General features: G+C 51.9%; 1 protein-coding gene across 1 annotated transcript in view; it reads left to right on the top strand.

Moving 5' to 3' along the window:
* PLXDC1 (plexin domain containing 1) overlaps nucleotides 1-17,868 on the top strand; it is a 65,494-nt gene that overhangs the window by 19,741 nt on the left and 27,885 nt on the right. Inside the window, exons 3-7 of the mRNA XM_029212828.1 lie at nucleotides 9,821-9,964; nucleotides 10,254-10,323; nucleotides 10,928-11,050; nucleotides 11,656-11,774; nucleotides 12,711-12,810. Of these exons, the coding sequence (XP_029068661.1) occupies nucleotides 9,821-9,964; nucleotides 10,254-10,323; nucleotides 10,928-11,050; nucleotides 11,656-11,774; nucleotides 12,711-12,810 (556 nt within the window). The remainder of the gene's footprint in view (nucleotides 1-9,820; nucleotides 9,965-10,253; nucleotides 10,324-10,927; nucleotides 11,051-11,655; nucleotides 11,775-12,710; nucleotides 12,811-17,868) is intronic.

The following is a 17,868-nucleotide window of genomic DNA, read 5'->3' as shown; positions in this document are numbered from 1 at the left end:
GCCCTTGGTTGCTTGCCCCGGCATTTCCACTTGCCAGTTGGCTGGCAGGTGATGGGCTGATGGTGACAGCTTAGCCAGAGTTCCTGTCCAGAAACGTCTTGAGCCCAGCCAAGGTAAATGCTGCCCTGCTGTCAGAAATGAAGCGCCTGGCAGGCTCTGGGCATGAATAATTGAGGCAGAAAAGACATTGTAACAGCAGGTGCTGAAGAGGGGGCTGGGGATGGTTTTGAGGAGGCAGCCTCCACAATCAAGACCTTTCCTGGAAAGGTCCAACAGAATCATGCTAATAGCTCCCACTTTTCAAACACCTACTGCGGACCAGGCACTGGGCTAAGAGCTTTATGTTGCTATGTTTTGTCTAATCCTCTCAAGAGCTCTGCAAGAAAGGTTACTGATGAGGGAACTAATGCTCAGAGAGGAGAGGGATGTTTTGCACCAACTATTATGTAGTGGAGCTAGTTTTTGAACTTGGGTCTGCTAACTCCACAGCCCCTGCCCTTGATCCTAAAGCAGTGGTTTTCAAGTTGCACTCCACGGAACCCTAAGGGTTCCCAGAGGTGCTTCATGGGCTGCTGTAGGATGGAGGGTGTTGGGGAAGGAAGTAGCACAGCAGGCTGGGCTCCAGGCCCTTCTCTTTCCTTCCCCCCGAGTGGCCTTACTTTGATGTGATTTATGTATTGCTCCTCCATGGAAGTTTAATTGGAAGAAAGGATTTCATGGTCAAAAATGTTTGAAAGCCACATCATGCTGCCTACCAAAATGAATGTGGTTTATCGACTGGGGTTTCTTGCAGGCATTTCAAGGAAACATAGTTCCCTTTGGCGGACTTGCCAAATGGTCTGGCTTGTGCTAAGCTCCCTGACACTCTGTAATGTCAGGTCACCCCATCTCAGCTTCTAGCCTCCAGTCCACAGTGCCTGGAGGGCTGCCCTCTGGGTTATCAGGACTGCCCCACAGACAGCAGGTCAGATGCGGTGACATCTGTGAATTGGGTGAATTCCTCAGGCAAGTTCACTGCCAGGCGCGGCCTCGAAATCCTTTTCAAGAGACATATCTGTATGGAATATGTGAAGAAGGCTTCGGATTGACTGGGCTTAGGATACAGTTTCAGCTGTTGTAAAAAATGACCAGCTGACAAGGTACTTAGACGTGAAGGAGGTTTATTCCTCTCTCACATGTAATAGTGTGAGCATAAGTAAGCAGGAGTTGATGTAGTGTCTCTATGGTGTTAGGGAGCCAGCTTCCCTCTACAACATGTGCCTCGCATGTTGTGGTCCAAATGGCTGCTTCTGCTCCTACCATCACATTTGCGTCCCAAACAATGAGAACTGGGCAAGGTGAGAGTCCCCCAGTTCCTACTGAGGACAGTCATTCTTCTCATCTTCCACTGGCCAGACATAGTCATGTCTCCTAGCTGTAAGGAGGGCTGGGAAACGTAGTCTAGCTCGGTGCCCACGTGCCTAACTAAAGCTGGAAGATTCTGCTACTAAAGGAAGAAGGGGAGAGTGGTTATTGGGAGACAGTTATCAGTCTCTGCTGTGTGTGGACTTTGCCTTCAAAACTGCGGGTGCTGGTGGCAGCATGATCAGGGACGTGCAGTGGCAGACGGGAAGCACCCCCAAGGTTGTTGAATTCCAAGCCACCACCAAGTCAAGAAGCCAGTGGTGATTGACTTTGTAGAAGAAAAACCATGGTGGCTAGTGTGTTGCCAGGGAAAAATTCTCCCAGAAATTTGGTTTCTCATTTCTCTCTTCCCATGCAGATTCTCACTGTCTGTGCTGGTGAAGGGCTATCTGTGGTATCCCTGGAGGTACTTCCTCTGATCACCCTGTGAGAAAGACTCATTAGGGCTCTTTTGGTTCCAAGGAGCCATTCCAGCTGTGTCAGGGGACAGATTTATAGAGAGGGTGCAGAGACCTGTCACGGGATCGAAGGGCTGGAGATGAAGGACAGCCTGACCTCAGGGACCTGGAAAGCTGTCAGGAACCAGGGCTGCTTTCTCTGTCTTTTGACACCCTCCTCAATTCTGTCTCTTTATTACTCACCCAGCATTTATTTATTATAAATTTATTTATTTATTTTTGGCTGTGTTGGGTCTTCGTTGCTGCGCGTGGGCTTTCTCTAGTTACAGCAAGCGGGGGTGGTGGCTGCTCTTCGATGGGGTGCATGGGCTTCTCGTTGTGGTGGCTTCTCTTGTTGCGGAGCACAGGCTCTAGGCATGCAGGCTTCAGTAGTTGTGGCTTGTGGGCTCTAGAGTGCAGGCTCAGTAGATGTAGCGCATGGGCTTAGTTGCTCTGTGGTATGTGGGATCTTCCCGGACCAGGGCTCGAACCCGTGTCCCCTGTATTGGCAGGCGGATTTTTAACCACTGTGCCACCAGGGAAGACCCCAGCATATATTTATTGAAGCCGGATGTGAGGGCTGGCTTCCTTCTCGTTTCTGTGGACCAGCAGTCACACTCAGGACAAGGCCCTGATGACACCAGAGGCCCCGTGTTCCACACTTGCTGCCCTGCTGGACTCTCAGTCACATGATCGAGTTTGAGGAGGTGGAGCCAGGGTTTCCTTCCATGGCCTGAGAGCATTTCCCGTGTTAGCTTCGCTTCCTCGGAGAAGTGAAGGTAACACTTCCTCCTTTTTCCTCCTCCTTCCCTCCCTCCCTGCTTCCTTCCTTCATCCTTTGTCAGAGAACTGTTTTTCTATCCCCTTCCCTGCATCCCAAACTCCTCCTACTCTGCCCCACTTGGGACAGGAATACAGCCCAACTGACATGCTTCAAGCCTCAAGTGCAGCAATTCAGGTCTTCTGACTGGAAGGACCTCCTAAGGTGATGATACGGGCATTTCAGGAAAAGAAGACGGGGAGTTGGAGGTGCATTCCTTTGGGCAGGATGTCCCAGCTATGGGAATGATTTCCAGGGACTTGGATTCCCAGAGGAGGCAGCTGCTTCCTTCACACATGGCTTTTGTGTCACCTGCCATCAGTGCTGGGGGAGGATGCTGTCCTCATTGGCGTCACACCGCACATTCTCAGCACAGTCTCCGGCACCATCAGCCGTGGGGTCCTGGTGATTGCGCTCATTCAACAAGCAGATCCCTAATACCTACCATGTGCCAGGTGCCAGCCCTGTGCTGGGAAGGTGCTAGGGGTGAGGAGGGGATTGGGACACGGTCCCTGAACTCTGTGCTCCAGAAAGGATCCACTCTGGTTCTTCTGATGTGAGACGTTTTAACTAATCACTAATAAGCAGCCCAAGTCGCCTTCCAGTGGGGCGGTCACTTGAAGACCCGAGAAGCAGTGGACAGAGGAGAAGTCACTGCCTTTGAGTGAGACTGACCTGGTTTCAGAGAGTTATGTGGGCCTCGGTTTCCCCACTTATAAAATGGGACTCATTGTAGCACTCATCTCCCAGGGTTGTCACGCACAACGGTCGCAGATCTGCAAAGGCCAACTTCCCTTCTCTTTCCTCCCATTTTCCCAAGCACCTCCCCCCCCCAACCCCTGAGGGCTTCGTTCTTCACCCTGCCGAGGAGTGACCCCAGCTCCAAGTTGTCCCCTCCTCTCTAAGCTGCAGTTTGGCCTCACCCATCACCATGAAGCCTCCCTAGGCCGGGGCTTGGAATAGATACCGCTCCCGGCTTCACTGTCCTGGGGATATATCAGTCACCCCGTGCCAGGAGAGGTGGTCTGTTGGGGCCTGTTGGGGACCTGTGGCCAATTCTGCATGGCGCTGCCCCCTGAGGCAGTCCCTCCCCTGGCAGGCCAGCTGCACCTGGTACTTTTGAGGCCAGAAGCAGAGCCTCAGCCTCACCCACCTGGCCTGAGCAGGGGACCCATAGGTATGGAGGCCCGTGCTCACCCGGGGATCTGCTGACACATTGGAGAGAGTGTGTGCCTGGGAGTTAGAGGCAGCAACTCGTTTAGTTTCTGACTCTCCTAGAGTCAGCACGGTTGAAGACTTTTCGTCAGTTAAGAGGTGCCGTTGGAGGGCTCCTTGGGAACTCAAAGAATGAGACAGGTCTGTCCCAGGATCCTCCAACAGCACACAGCCTGGCTCCGCAGCGGAGCGGCACCGGCTGGGGCGGTGGACTGTTTGTCCTTCATGGACCAAGGACTCAGAGCAATGGGCTTAACGTCCCCAGTCACCCCACCCTTTGCCTCTTAGATGAGGCAGCAAGAGACGTGTTAACGTCTGTTTGGGCTTCACAACTGCAGAGCGTGGCTTCTGTGCAGGGGCCCTCATTTCCGGCGCTTGGAGGTTTGGTGGACGCTCTGACCAGGCGAGTCCCAGGAATCAGGTGATGGAAACAGGACCGCTTTCCAAGCCTCCAAGCAGCAGTTTTAAACATAGGCCTCCTCTCAGTTTCCTAGGTGGGAGCTGTATTGACTCCCACTGTACCTGACAGTACCTGTTCCCCATGAGCTGCTGTCCTGCTTTGTTTGGTAATACCATCCCATCCTGGTCACTAGAATGCATGGTGGTAGCAATAAAACAAAGGATGAGAAGGCTTTCAACAAACTATGTTTTGAACGGTCCTGCTCTGAAACTATGAATGGTCATTCATTTATTATCATTTAAACACCATAGGTAAAAGCTGACCTTACCCGTGGGGAAGTTATGGTCTTACAGGAAAGGCAAGTGTGGAGATAACAAATCTAAAAGTCAAGTCAAGGGAATTCCCTGGCGGTCCAGTGGTTAGGACTCTGCGCCTTCACTGCCGAGGGCCTGGGTTCAATCCCTGGTTGGGGAATTAAGATCCTACAAGCTGCACAGTGCAGCCAAAAAAAAAAAAAAAAGTCAAGTCAGTCCTCACAAGTGTACAACACATTGAGAGGGAGAAGCCTGAGGTGCAATGAGAGTGTAACGGGGGCATCAGGAAGGACCACTGAGCTGAGGTCTGAAGGACAGAGAAGAGTCAGCTTCTGAACTGAATGAGAAAGAGGTTTGGAGATACAGGAAGTACCAAGGTCCTGAGACAGACAAGCACTTGGTGATTTCAGGAATTGAGAGAAGCCCAACAGGGCTGGAGCATGGAGAGCAAGGGGGAAGGTAGAGGTGGTGGGTTGGGGCCAGACTACTATGTATCAGGAAGAATTCATGTTTGCGTATAACAGGGTGCTGAATCGAGGACTTAACAAGCATCCCTCCAGGGACCTAGGTTCTGTCTAACTCTCCACTCCACTAGCCTTAGGATGTGGCTCTTGTCCTTATGCTCACAAGGTGGCTGTTGAAGCTGCAGTCATCACATCTGCATTCCAGGCAGGAATAAGGAGAAGGGCAAGGGCAAGAGGGACAAGCAGTCAAATTTGCTTGCTACAAAATCAATGTGCTATTAATAAAAAAGAGGGGTAATGAATATTGGGTAAGCAGTGTCTAGAGTTTGCCCCACAGAGCCTTGTAGGTCATGGTGAGGAGCGTGGCCTTCAATCTGAGTACAGCTGGGAAGCCGCAGAATGTTCTAAACATGGCGGTGACGTGAAAGGGGAAACATTCAGCGTTGCCCCACTTGAGGCAGAGCAACACACACCTGTGTATTAGCCTCCTAGGGCTGCCATGACAAAATATCACAAACTTGGTGGCTTAAGACAATAGAAATTTATTGTCTCACAGTTTTGGAGGCCAGAAGTCTGAATCAAGGTGTCAGCAAGGCCACGCTCCCTCTGAAGGCTAGGGAAGAATCCTTCCTTGACTATTCCTAGTTTCTGGTGGTCCCTGGCCATCCTTGGTGTTTCACGGTTTGTAAACTGCATCACTCCAATCGCTGCCTCTATTGTCACGTGGCCTTCTTCCCTGTGTCCCCTCTGTGTCTCTGTATCTAAATCTCCCTCTCCTTTCTTTTACTAGGACACCTGTAGTCGGGCCCACCCTAATCCAGTATGACCTCATCTTAATTACATTTGCAAAGACTCTCTTTCCATATAAGGTCACATTCAAGGTACGGGGTGGGGGGGGGGGGTGGGGTGGGTTAGGACTTGAACAAAGCTTTATGCAGGACACAGTTAAACCTTCTGTGCGTTCAAAAGGACTAGAGTGCCACCTAGACGCTACTTTGCTCTGTTGGTCACTCACGTCCCCCTCCCCGACAGGTCATAATAAGACAGCCTAGGAATTAGAGAGGCAGGTTTACTTTCAAAATTTTGACTGTGCCAGGCACCGGTCCCTCTTTCTTCTCCTATAAAAGGGCAAAAGGAAGGTTCTGGACTCCCAGAACAGGCCTCGCCTCACCTTGGCAAACACTACTCAGGCATCAAGGATTCAGGGACCTTGAGCCATGGGTGCAGAGGTGATCTTGCCTGTCCCTATGTGGCAGGGGCTCAGAGTTGGGGGTTGGGGGTGGCAGTGGCGGTGGGAGTAGACATTTAAATGATGGGCTGAATAGCATCTAAACTTGGTTTCCTTTCTTCAGGCAAAAGTTTAGGCTGACGGATGCCCTTTAATAAACCACTCCTTTGTTGGAGCTAGCGGAGAGAAGAGTTGAGCTGTAGCCATGGCTGTGGCAAGTGGTTGCAGCTGAACCTAAACTGGCTTCGGCGCTGGAGTCCTGCAGACTGTCAGATGCACAGTGTTGGTCAGGGCTCCCTGTTGTTTTTGCTTTGAGGTGGATTAAAAACTGCTCACCATGTGACTCCCAGGAAGCAGGCTGTGGGCCCTTAGACTCTTCTCTTGGGCACCTTTGTTCACATGTCTTTGCATGAGTTTGTGTGCAAGGGGCTTTGTTTCTTGGCTGGTGATTTTTTTTTTTTAATTGAAGTACAGTTGATTTACAATGTTGTGTTAATTTCTGCTGTGCAGCAAAGTGATTCAGTTATACATACATGTACATTCTTTTTTATATTCTTTTCCATTACAGTTTATCTCAGGATATTGAATAGAGTTTCCTGTGCTATACAGTAGGACCTTGTTGTTTATCCATTCTATATATAATAGTTTGTATCTGCTAATCACAAACCCACATCCCTCCCACACCTCCCCTCCCCCTTGGCAACCACAAATCTGTTCTCTATGTCTGTGAGTCTGTTTCTGTTTTGTAGACAGGTTCATTTGTGTCATATTTTAGATTCCATATATTAGTGATATCATGTGGTATTTGTCTTTCTCTTTTTTAAAAATATATTTACTTATTTTGGGCTGTGTTGGGTCTTCACTGCTGCACGCTGGCTTTCTCTAGTTGCGATGAGCGGGGGCTACTCTTCGTTGTGGTGCGTGGGCTTCTCATTGCAGTGGCTTCCCTTGTTGCAGAGCATGGACTCTAGGCGTGCAGGTTTCAGTAGTTGTGGCTCGCGGGCTTTGTTGCTCCGCGTCATGTGGGATCTTCCCGGACCAGGGCTCGAACCCATGTCCCCTCCATTGGCAGGCAGATTTTTAACCACTGCGCCACCCGGGAAGCCCTGTCTTTCTCTTTCTGACTTACTTCACTTGGCATGATAATCTCTAGTTGCATCCATGTTGCTACAAATGGCATTATTTCATGCTTTTTTATGGCTGAGTAGTATTCCATTGTATACATGTACCACATCTTTATCCATTCATCGGTAGATGGACATTTAGGTTGTTTCCATGTCTTGGCTGTTGTAAATAGTGCTGCTATGAACATAGGGGTGCGTGTATCTTTTTGAGGTATAGTTTCGTCTGGATATATGCCCAGGAATGGGATTGCTGGATCATATGGTAATTCTGTTTTTAGTTTTCTGAGGGACCTCCATACTGTTTTCCATAGTGGTGGCAGGTAATTTTTTTGGTTGTTTTTTTTTTTTGGCCAAGGTGGGGACCCCAGCAGAGATGGATGGAGATAGGAGAGATGGAGACCCAGGGAGAAAAGACGTGGCATCTGGTCTCTTGTGGGGCGGGGGAGAAGCAGAAGGTGAAGGGGCCGCTTTCCTGAGGGAAGCTGTGAGCTCAGGGCATAAGCACAGCTGCCCCGGTGCCCACGGGCAAACTGGGGGGCAGCGGTTCCTCCTCTGGGCATCTTCTGGGACCCCAGGGTAAGTGACTGTGACAGCAATGGGAGGCAGCATCCTTGGCATGGGCACCCCAGAGGTGGTGGCATCAGGGTGACCCCCTCAGGTGGCTTCATGAGTAAAATCAGAGAGCCAGCAAGCATGGGCCCATGTGACTCTCACAAACGGTACCCATGAGTCAGCCCTGGAGGACTCCTGTGGACGGTGGAGGTCCTCACTGGGCAAGTTGGGGGAGGAGATCAATAAGAAGGTGATGTTTAAGCTGTGCATTGAAGAAGCAGGAATCTGCCAGGGGGAGAAAGCAAGGTCATTCTAGGCAGGAGGACCAGCGTGAGCAAAGGCATGAGTGACCACTGGTGGCCTCAGACTGTTGGGGAGTCAGTCTGGTGAGTGGGTACACAAGGATGCACAGGCGAAGGAGAGAGGGAGAGAGAAGTGAAGCTACAGAGAAGGTGGGGCTGGCTCACGGTGAGACCTCGGATGTGAGGCTGCAGTTTGGATTTTGTCTCGAGGGCAGTGGGAGACCCTGATGGCTTGTGAGCAGAGGGCTGTGGCCTCGTATGTGTTTTAGATTTGTTTAGATTTGTTTGACGTCCGTGCTAAGGATGGGTGGAGGGGCCGGCAGTCTAGAGGCTGGAGGGGAGGCACCAGGCAGTGGCAGTGGGAAATCTACCCCCAGCCCCATGTTTCTCCTGCTCGTCTTCCCCCAGCCCTGCCCTGACCCCAGGTCCCCAGAGTGTGTCACTTGTCAGAAGAGCAGAGTCTGTCTCCAGGCGGGTGGAGAGAGCAGGCATCCCTTGGCCCTGCTCGTGCTGGGCCCAGGGCAAGGGCTGGCTGGGCAGCTGGCAGCTTGGCAGGGAGAACATGGTCGGCTCTGCTGTGTCTGCGGCCACTGCAGCCTGACAGCCTGATTAATGACCCGCCAGGGCTCCGCACAAGTCAGCAGCTCCACTTCTGTGGCAGCGGCCGAGTGGACCTGCCCACTCTGCCTCTTCTTCTCCTACAGCTGGTGGCTGGTACTCCCGGATGGGCTGAAATGCTTTGACATTGCCTCCTCCCTGGGCTCTTCCACACTTTCTGCTGACCATGTCCAGCCTCCTTTAAATCCTGCCCCTAAATGCTCCTGTACAGGAGAGGCTTTACAGAGTTAACCCCCAGCCCTCTGGGTTCTGGCTTGTTCTTTTATTTTGTCCCCATCAGGCACATAGTAAAGCTTAAAAATATGTCTTGAAGGCATCATTGCTGCTTCTCTCCCGTCTCTCAAGCCTTTAGTGACTAACATGGGCCCTGCCTTATCTCTCTGCTGGAGGGTCTGTGTCTGTGTATTCTGTTTGTGTAAGTCCCACCTGCTCCATCAGACTAGCAATGCCCCAAGCAATGCCCCAAGATCAACATCTTTAGACTGGTGGCTTCTGAATCCAGTTTTTTCTTCTCCCCTAAACTGGGTGCTCCCCAGGGAAGGGGGCTATGTCTCCCCCTCAGTCTGGGAGCTCCCCGAAGACAAGGGCTCTGTTTGGGGCTGCCTTGCCTGTTGCTCCCTCACCTCCCAAGTTGAGCTGTGCCTTGGGTGTGTTCTGTGGGGGACTCAGGGGCTGTAGGAAAAGCCTCCTGGCCTGTCTTGGGGATGGCAGGGTGGAGCATGGCTACAGCAGGTATGGATTTAGCTGGGGCCAGAGCTGTTGGGGGCATGGCTAGGGAGCAGGTACTGAGCTCTCCGGGCCCAAAGGGCTCCCAGTCCTAAACCAGCTCTGGGCCACGGTCTACCCCCCTGGGAGGGCCATGAATTCTTGTATCCAGACTCTGTGGTTCTTGGCATCCTGATTCCTCATGCCTCCTGTGGGCTCTGTCTTGGATAACGACAGGAGGACAACCACAGCTACTATGTGTCCCGTCTCTATGGTCCCAGCGAGCCCCGCAGCCGGGAGTTGTGGGTGGACGTGGCCAAGGCCAACCAGAGCCAAGTGAAAGTTCACCGAATCCTCTCCAACACCCACCGGCAGGCTTCGGTGAGTGCCCCAGTCCCCGGCAGCGCTGCCCTGGGCTGGGAGGCTGGGGGCCAGCCCGCCACAGCTGGTCAGTGGGCATGGCTTGTGGCCTGAGGTCTGTGGTCTGGGAAGTGCCTTCCAGGGGACCCTGGGGGGCTTTGCCAGAGTTGGAGTGCCCTCCTGTGGTACTGCCCTGGACATGCCTGTGCCCACCCCCCCCAATCCCATCCAGATAAGCATGGGGCAGTGTGGATGCCCAGCCCTCCGGCCTGCAGGTTGGCCCATGCTGATTCTCTCCCATCCCCCACAGAGAGTGGTCTTGTCCTTTGATTTCCCTTTCTACGGGCATCGTCTGCGGCAGATCACCATAGCAACAGGAGGTAAGGCCTTGTCTGTGGGACTGGGAGAGTGTGTGATTTCAGCCAGAACTTGGGACCTACCTGGGAAGGTTCCCTGGAGACAGGGTTTTACAGATGGACTGGGGAGGGTCCCACATGTGGCTTTCTTGGGACCCCACTCTCAGGAGAGAGGTCATCAGTGTTTCAGCCCAGCTTCCTCACATCAACTGACTTGCTTGTGTGTGTGTGTGTATGTCTGTGTGTGTGTGTTTTTCTCTCCCTCTGGGTCTGTGCAGGCCACTGTGGGCAGTCCCTTGGCCCCTGTGCTTCTTGAGTCTGTAAATGAGAGGGAGGAGACTGCACTGAGAGCCTGCTTCCTGGGACCAGGCTTCCAGTTGATATGAGGAGCCTGTCTTTGATTCCTGTGCACTTTCCAAGGGACAGAGAGAGGTGGGAGGGGCAGAGAGAACCTTCTGGTCTGGGGCCCTTTAGCTCCATACATGCCAGACCCATGCCCACTATGTGAGGCTGGTGGACAGAGGTCCAAGACTCACTTCCAGCCCCGTCTACACTGCTCTTTCCTGCACGAGGAAGCAACCCCTCTGGGCCATCTCTGATGATTTGTCTACACTTCTTCCCACCCCAGGCTTCATCTTCATGGGTGATGTGGTCCATCGGATGCTCACGGCTACTCAGTATGTGGCTCCTCTGATGGCCAACTTCAACCCTGGCCGCTCCGACAACTCCACAGTTGCTTACTTTGACAATGGTGAGATCAGAGCTCAGAGTTTAAGTTACCCAGCTCCAGGGCTCCCTTGGTCCAGCCCGTTTAGAGGAGCCCAAGTCCCAGAGAGGGCAAGGGACTTGCCCACAGTCACACAGCAAGACAGCCACCCTAACTTTCTGTGTTCATTTTCCTCACCTGTAAGATGGGGACAAAAATGCCTGCTACCTGATGAGATAATGAAATGAAAGCGCTTGGCTCTTAGTAGAGGTGAAATAAATATCAGAGACCTTTACTGTTTCTTATTCTCACCAGGTTGTCCCTTGAACACCTACCTTCCACCCCGGGAGAACAGTTGTTTCTCCTATTTCATCTCAAGGGGTCAGGATAGGCAAGAAGGAAGGGGCGTGCTTGGGGTTGGAGATGGTCAATCACAGTACCTGGTTGGGGGTGGGGAAGCTGAAGAAGGGTTTTCTGGTTCCTCTTCAGCTTGGAAGTCAGGCTGTCTGTGGGCTGCCCAGCTCCTGCCTCCTGCCCCATCATCCCTAAGGAAGCCAAGCTGTGGCCCATCCACATTGGCCACCGTTTCCGCAGGGCCCTGCTCCCCTCACTGTCTCCCTGTCCAGCCAGGTCTCTGCTCTCCTCACCAGGGACAGTCTTTGTTGTTCAGTGGGACCACGTCTACCTCCAGGACCGGGAGGACAGGGGCAGCTTCACCTTCCAGGCAGCTCTGCACCAAGATGGCCGCATTGTATTCGGCTACAAAGAGGTGAGTGGGCCCAGCTGCAGAGACGGCCTTTCTTTCGTTCAGCAGTTATCTGTCGAGATCCTCCAATGTGCCAGACATAGGGTGTGGTGCCGAGGATACAGCAGTTAATAAGATGGCTGATGGCCCTACCTTTGTGGAGCTGAGAGTCTGGCTGGAGGGATAGATGTTAATTGTGGGGAGAAGTATGGAATTGCCACTGTGACAAGTGCTCCTAAATGGAGATTCTAGGAAAGCCTTTCACGGGGCTCTTTACCTGAACAGGGGTCAGGGAAGGCTCTCCCGAGGAAAAGAATTGAAATCTGCAGAATGTGTAGGAGCTAAGGAAGCGAAGAAATGAAGTGTGCTCCAGGAGCGAGAAAACACATGCTCTGTGGCAGGACAGAGCATGGCCGGTAGAAACCTCTGCAAGAAGGCAGCCTGGCCGGAGGGGAGAGAGTGAGGGCAAGAAGGGGGGTGCAGGGGGACAACCGGATTTGCCTTTTAAAGGACGCTCTGGTTTCAGAGTGGAGAGCAGAGGGCTGGGGCTCAGAGGGGATACTGGGAGATGATGTGGGAGACAGGTGATGCCAGCCTGGGGTAGGGAGGGACGATGGAGAGAACTGGATAGATTTGAGAGCCAGTTAGCAAGCTAATGTATTAGAGGTGTATTAGATGGAGGAGGAGGGAAATGAAGGGGGGTGCGAACTGAGCGTGACTCCCAGGTCTCTGGCCTGCATGGAGGTACCATTCACAAAGAGGGAGAAAAGAAAAAGGAAATGTGTTTGGAGATAGTGTGGGGAAGACTTGGAATTTGGATGGGGCCCCATTGGGTTTGAGATGTCTGAGTCCTCCAAGAGGCAAGGCCCAGCAGGCAGATGGGTCTGGAGCTCGGAGGGGAAGTCTAGGCTGGCCCAAGAGTGTTTGGGGGGTAGACAGAGCCTCTTCTTCCCACTGCAGATCCCTATGCCCGTCCTGGAAATCAGCTCGTCCCAGCACCCCGTCAAAGCAGGCCTGTCAGATGCCTTCATGATTCTCAATCCATCCCCGGACATACCAGGTGAGTCCCCAGGGATCCACAGAGATCCCTGGATGGGGCTGGACTCAGCTCAGATTGAGCCAGGTTGGCAGGGGCAATGGCAGTGGCAGGGAGTGGAGGGGTGGTGGAGAGTTGAGTGGGAACTGAGGGAAGAAAAGGGGCAGAATGAGTTCCAACTTTTCTTCGTTCAAGCAGAGGAACCGGTTTTTCCAATAAAATCTCCGGGGGGAGGGACTGCTCTGGTGGTGGAGGGGGAGAGCCAGGGCCCTTCCACTCAGCACACCCTCTATTTAGAAAATCTCCAAAGACACCAAATTAGGGTTTATGAGTCCTCCCAGAACATAACCATAATTGCTTCCCCACCCCCAGTTGATAGAAGGAGCATCCCAGGGGGTTTCAGGAGACAGGGAAATTAGGTTTCTCTCCTATCCCTGATCCCATCTTCCAATTCCCCTTCCTGGAGGCAACCAGGGCTACCAGGGTATTTCTAGGGCTACAAGCCTTCAGGTAAGTATACGTACGTATATTTAACGCCAAAGATGTCATATGATGTCCTCTGTTCTGCTCCTGAACAAAGTATATCTTGCCCATCACTCTGCATCACCACACGTCTCATTCTTCCTAATGGCTGTGTGATAGCCCATTGTGTGGATGTACCTTAATTGAACCAGTCCCCTGTGCATAGACTTCAGTTGTTTCAATCTTTCACTACAACAACTGCAGTGAATATTCTTGCAAATAGCTACTTTTATGCCCTTGTGTGAGTATTTCCATAAGATTAATTCCCACCACTTCACTTGCCCCTCCACTGTCCCCACCCTGAACTCCCAGTGCTCTAGCAAGTGGCTCAGACCCTGCTCCGTTGCTGCAGTCAGCATCTGCTCTGATTGGTTAACGCCTGTACTGAGCTGGTTACTAAACAGTTTCAGTATCACCCTGATTGTATTAGTCAGCTACTGCTGCATAACAAATTATGCCAAAACTTAGAGGCTTAAAACAGCAAACACATTATCTCAGGGTTTCTGTGGATCAGGAAGCAAAGCATGACTTAACTGGGTCCTCTGGTTCAGAGTCTTTCACAGGCTGTTCTCAAGGTGTTTCCCAGGGTTACCTCAGCCATTGCTGGGGGGAGATCCATTTTTAAGAGCTTTTGTGTGGTTGTGACAAGATTCAGTGTCCCCCTTCAGTTCCTGCCACGTGGACCTCCGCATAGGACGGCTCACAACGTGGCAGCTGGCTTCCATCAGAGCAGGCAAGGAAGACAGCGGTAGAGTGTGAGCAAGATGGAAGCCAGAGTCTTTTTGTAACCTCATCTTAGAAGTGCGGTCCTATCGCTTTTGCCATATTCTGCTGGTTGGAAGCAAGTCACTAGGTCCAACCCACACCCAGGATAGGATTACACAGGGTGTGAACACCAGGAGGCAGGGATCATTGGGGACCATTTTATTTTTTTAAATTATTTATTTATTTATTTTTGGCTGTGTTGGGTCTTCGTTGCTGCGCACGGGCTTTCTCTAGTTGCGGCGAGCGGGGACTACTCTTTGTTGCGGTGCGTGGGCTTCTCATTGCGGTGGCTTCTCTTCTTGTGGAGCACGGGCTGTAGGCGCCTGGGCTTCAGTAGTTGTGGCTCACGGGCTCTAGAGCACAGGCTCAGTAGTTGTGGCGCACGGGCTTAGTTGCTCTGCGGCATGTGGGATCTTCCCGGACTGGGGCTCGAACCTGTGTCTCCTGCACTGGCAGGTGGTTTCTTAACCACTGCGCCACCAGGGAAGCCTTGGGGGCCATTTTAGAGGCTGCTTACCACATGATTACAATCCCATCCCTAGACACTGAGCTTTACAGTATCTTATTGGATCATCCTTGCAGCATTGTAAATGAAGTCTGTACATTTGTTTCTTTCTAAATGAGAACACGGAGGCTAAGAGAGGTGGCATGACTTGCTTTCACACAGCTATGAAAGGTAGAACTGAAACCCAAATCTTCTGTTTTTTAAACCCTGGGGTCCACTATTGAAACTTTGTAAATCTGACCCACTCCCATTCCACCCAGAGGGGTGACTCCTTTCCTCCTCAGTTCCCCAAACACCCACACACACCCAGGCTGTGCACACATCCAGGCTGCTTTGCAGGAAGGACCATTCTTGGTGTCCATGCCACCCTCCTTCCCATGCATTAATGCATCATCAGGGCGGGGTCTGTGCCTCCCTCACAGCTCACAGGGCTCTCTCTGTGCCCAGTGGGAGAGTCTCAGGAAATCTGTGTTGGATCCAGCTGTTGAATGAGGGTGGATTAGAGGAAGTCAGATCCCCCAGGAGTGTGTGCATCTGAGGCTCCTCTGTGATTCTGGAATGAAAGGCTGTTTTAGAGCAAGCCAGGGAGATGTGAGGAGGTGGGGTAACGAGGGGTGGAGGAGGAAGCAGAGCCCACCTGAAATAACAGGAGGGCAGCTGCGCCTGTCCTGTGAGACCAGAAGGAGACGCAAGGGCTCTGTTGTGAGAGCCGCTGGATTCGGTGACTCCAGCTGCTGTTCTCAGAGGTGCTGGGTCCACCCGCCAAGCCTGACTCCCAAACTCTGCCCAGCGGCTCCCGGGCTCCAGTCTCCCTGCCCTCTGTCCCCCATTCCTTCTTGTCACTGCCAGACAGATCTGGTCACGTCATTCTCTGGCTCCTTGTTGCCCAAAGCATCAGTTCAAAGTCCTTTGATTCTGGGCACAGCCCACTTTTTTTTTTTCCTTTTCTTTTCAGTTTTATTGAGATATAATTGGCATACAGCACTGTGTAACTTTCAGGTGTCCAGCATAATGATTTGACTTACATACGTCACGAAATGATTACAATAAGCTTAGTGAACATCCACCACCTCATATAGATGCAACATTGAAGACAGAAAAAAATAGATTTTTTCCTTCGTGATGAAAACTCTTAGGATTTACTCTCTTAACAACTTCTGCATGTAACAGACAACAGTGTTCATTATATTTCTCATGTATGTTGTGGTCACAGCCCACCTTTATAGGCTCATCTCCAGACTCTCCTGTCACCCACCACCCTGTCCAGGCAGCACTGGTCTGCATGCCCTGGGTTCCCCAAACATGCCAAGGGCTATCTGCATCTTTCTGATGCAGTTCCTCGTATGAAATGCCCCCCTCCCGAAGTCCTTTTACCACTTGGCAAATCCTACTCATTCACTGGTCCAGCTCAGATGTTGCCTCCTCCATGCAGCAGAATTCACGGCTTCCTCCTCCATCCCCTCGGCACTTTGTTAAAAGCTTTAATATAGAACTCATGACACTGTCCGGCTCATCCATCTTCTCCCCAACTGGCTGTGAGCTCCTTGGGGGCTGGCCGTGGCCCCAGCACTTAGCCCAGTGCCTGCAGCAGGGCAGGTGCTCAAAAAACGAGTAGCAGCTGGAGAGTGAGTGCTGACGGGAATGGGTGGAGCAGAGACCCTGTCCCCTGCCCTGTGGTGACACTAAGTGAGAACAGGACCTGACATCTGAGTTTGGGGGGTGAGTGCTTTGATAATCGCGTCTCTTTTTGTCAGATATTTTTTAGCTTGGGGGTGCAGGCAGGGACTTTAGAAGGAACATAGAGGTACGGGTGGAGCATGTCACGTGCATGCATTTTTCTGGGGCAGTATCCATGGCCTTCATTGGGTTTTAAAATGGGCTACAGGGCTTCCCTGGTAGCGCAGTGGTTGGGGGTCCGCCTGCTGATGCAGGGGACGCGGGTTCGTGTCCCGGTCCGGGAGGGTCTTGCGTGCCGCGGAGTGGCTGGGCCCGTGGGCCGTGGCTGCTGGGCCTGCGCGCCCGGCGCCTGTGCTCCGTGGCGGGAGAGGCCGCAGCGGTGAGAGGCCCACGTACCGTAAAAAAAAAAAAAAAAAAAGGGCTACAACCTCTGCTTTTCGGAGTGATGGCTTTTATGTGGCTGAGAGATCAGATTCCTCTGGGTCTGATATTCAACCCAGCAAGCAGGGAATTCGTTTGAATTTGGTTGAGCTGCAAATAACAATAAATCCCAAAAAACCATGATAGAAGTTCAGGTAGAGGCCTCTGGTCCGCAGACCCTATCACCGGGATATTCACCTCGAATATTCCCGTTGTCCCAACCCACCTATCCTACAGAATGAGTGATGTCACTGCCCTTGTACCCAAGCTCGGTTCCTCCCTGCCTGGGGCCCTGTGAGGAGTGGAGTTTACTCCCCACTATTCAAGAATCCCCCAGTCCCTGAACCCTGTCTGGGGGACTCTCTCCTCCCCGCAGGCTCCAAACACTTTCCTCATATAGATGCAAAATTAAAGACAGAAAAAAATAGATTTTTTTCCTTCGTGATGAAAACTCAAAGGAAAGGGTGTCTGTCTGAGGGTGGAGGGAATTCTGCACAGTCTCATTCCTGCGGTTGAGGGAAGAAATGCTGAAAACAGCCAGAGTTTCTCTTACCATTACTTCCTCGCAGAAACTGCTCCGCAGGCTTTGGAGCAGTCTGCAGAGCACGCTTTGATGCAGAGAAAAGATTCAGATTAGCAGCGTCTGTTTCAAGAAGCATGCAAAACATAGAGGGTAGCTGATACACTCTTTATTTGACTGGAGGGGCCCCCAGAAGTCAATATAATTTCCTCTATTCATTTGTTTAAGAAACCCTTTCTTTCATGGACAGTATAAAAGCAACTTTAGGGTAGCCAGCGTCAAAACTGACAGAGATTCTGAATTAATGGAATTGTATTAATTCATTCATTAATTGTAGCCCACCCCTTGGCTGACCCCAGAATGGCCTTGGACGGCCTGAACACTTGGGCCTTCTCCTTTACCAGAACTTTCCTTTCCTTTCAAAAGCAGGCTTGAGAAATGTGGCAGAGGCCTGGGCTGTACCTTGGTGCTGGGCAGCTGGGTGGGGAACAGGGAGGCCCCAGAACTGGCTGCAGAGGAGTGAGAAGGAGAAGCCAAGTGGTGGTGGTGGTGGGGGGGTGTCATCACCAGATCTGGCCCAGTTTGTCTTCTCCCTGCTCCTGATAAAGGATCCTTTACAGTGCTCTTCACTGTAGCTTTTTATCCATCCTGGGGCCCTCCCCCTCCCCCTCCC

This window comes from Monodon monoceros, unplaced genomic scaffold, assembly GCF_005190385.1.
Source record: "Monodon monoceros isolate NGI ecotype Baffin Bay Population unplaced genomic scaffold, NGI_Narwhal_1 Super_Scaffold_9, whole genome shotgun sequence".
Lineage (NCBI taxonomy): Eukaryota > Metazoa > Chordata > Mammalia > Artiodactyla > Monodontidae > Monodon > Monodon monoceros.
This window is presented reverse-complemented; position numbering and strand designations above follow the sequence as displayed.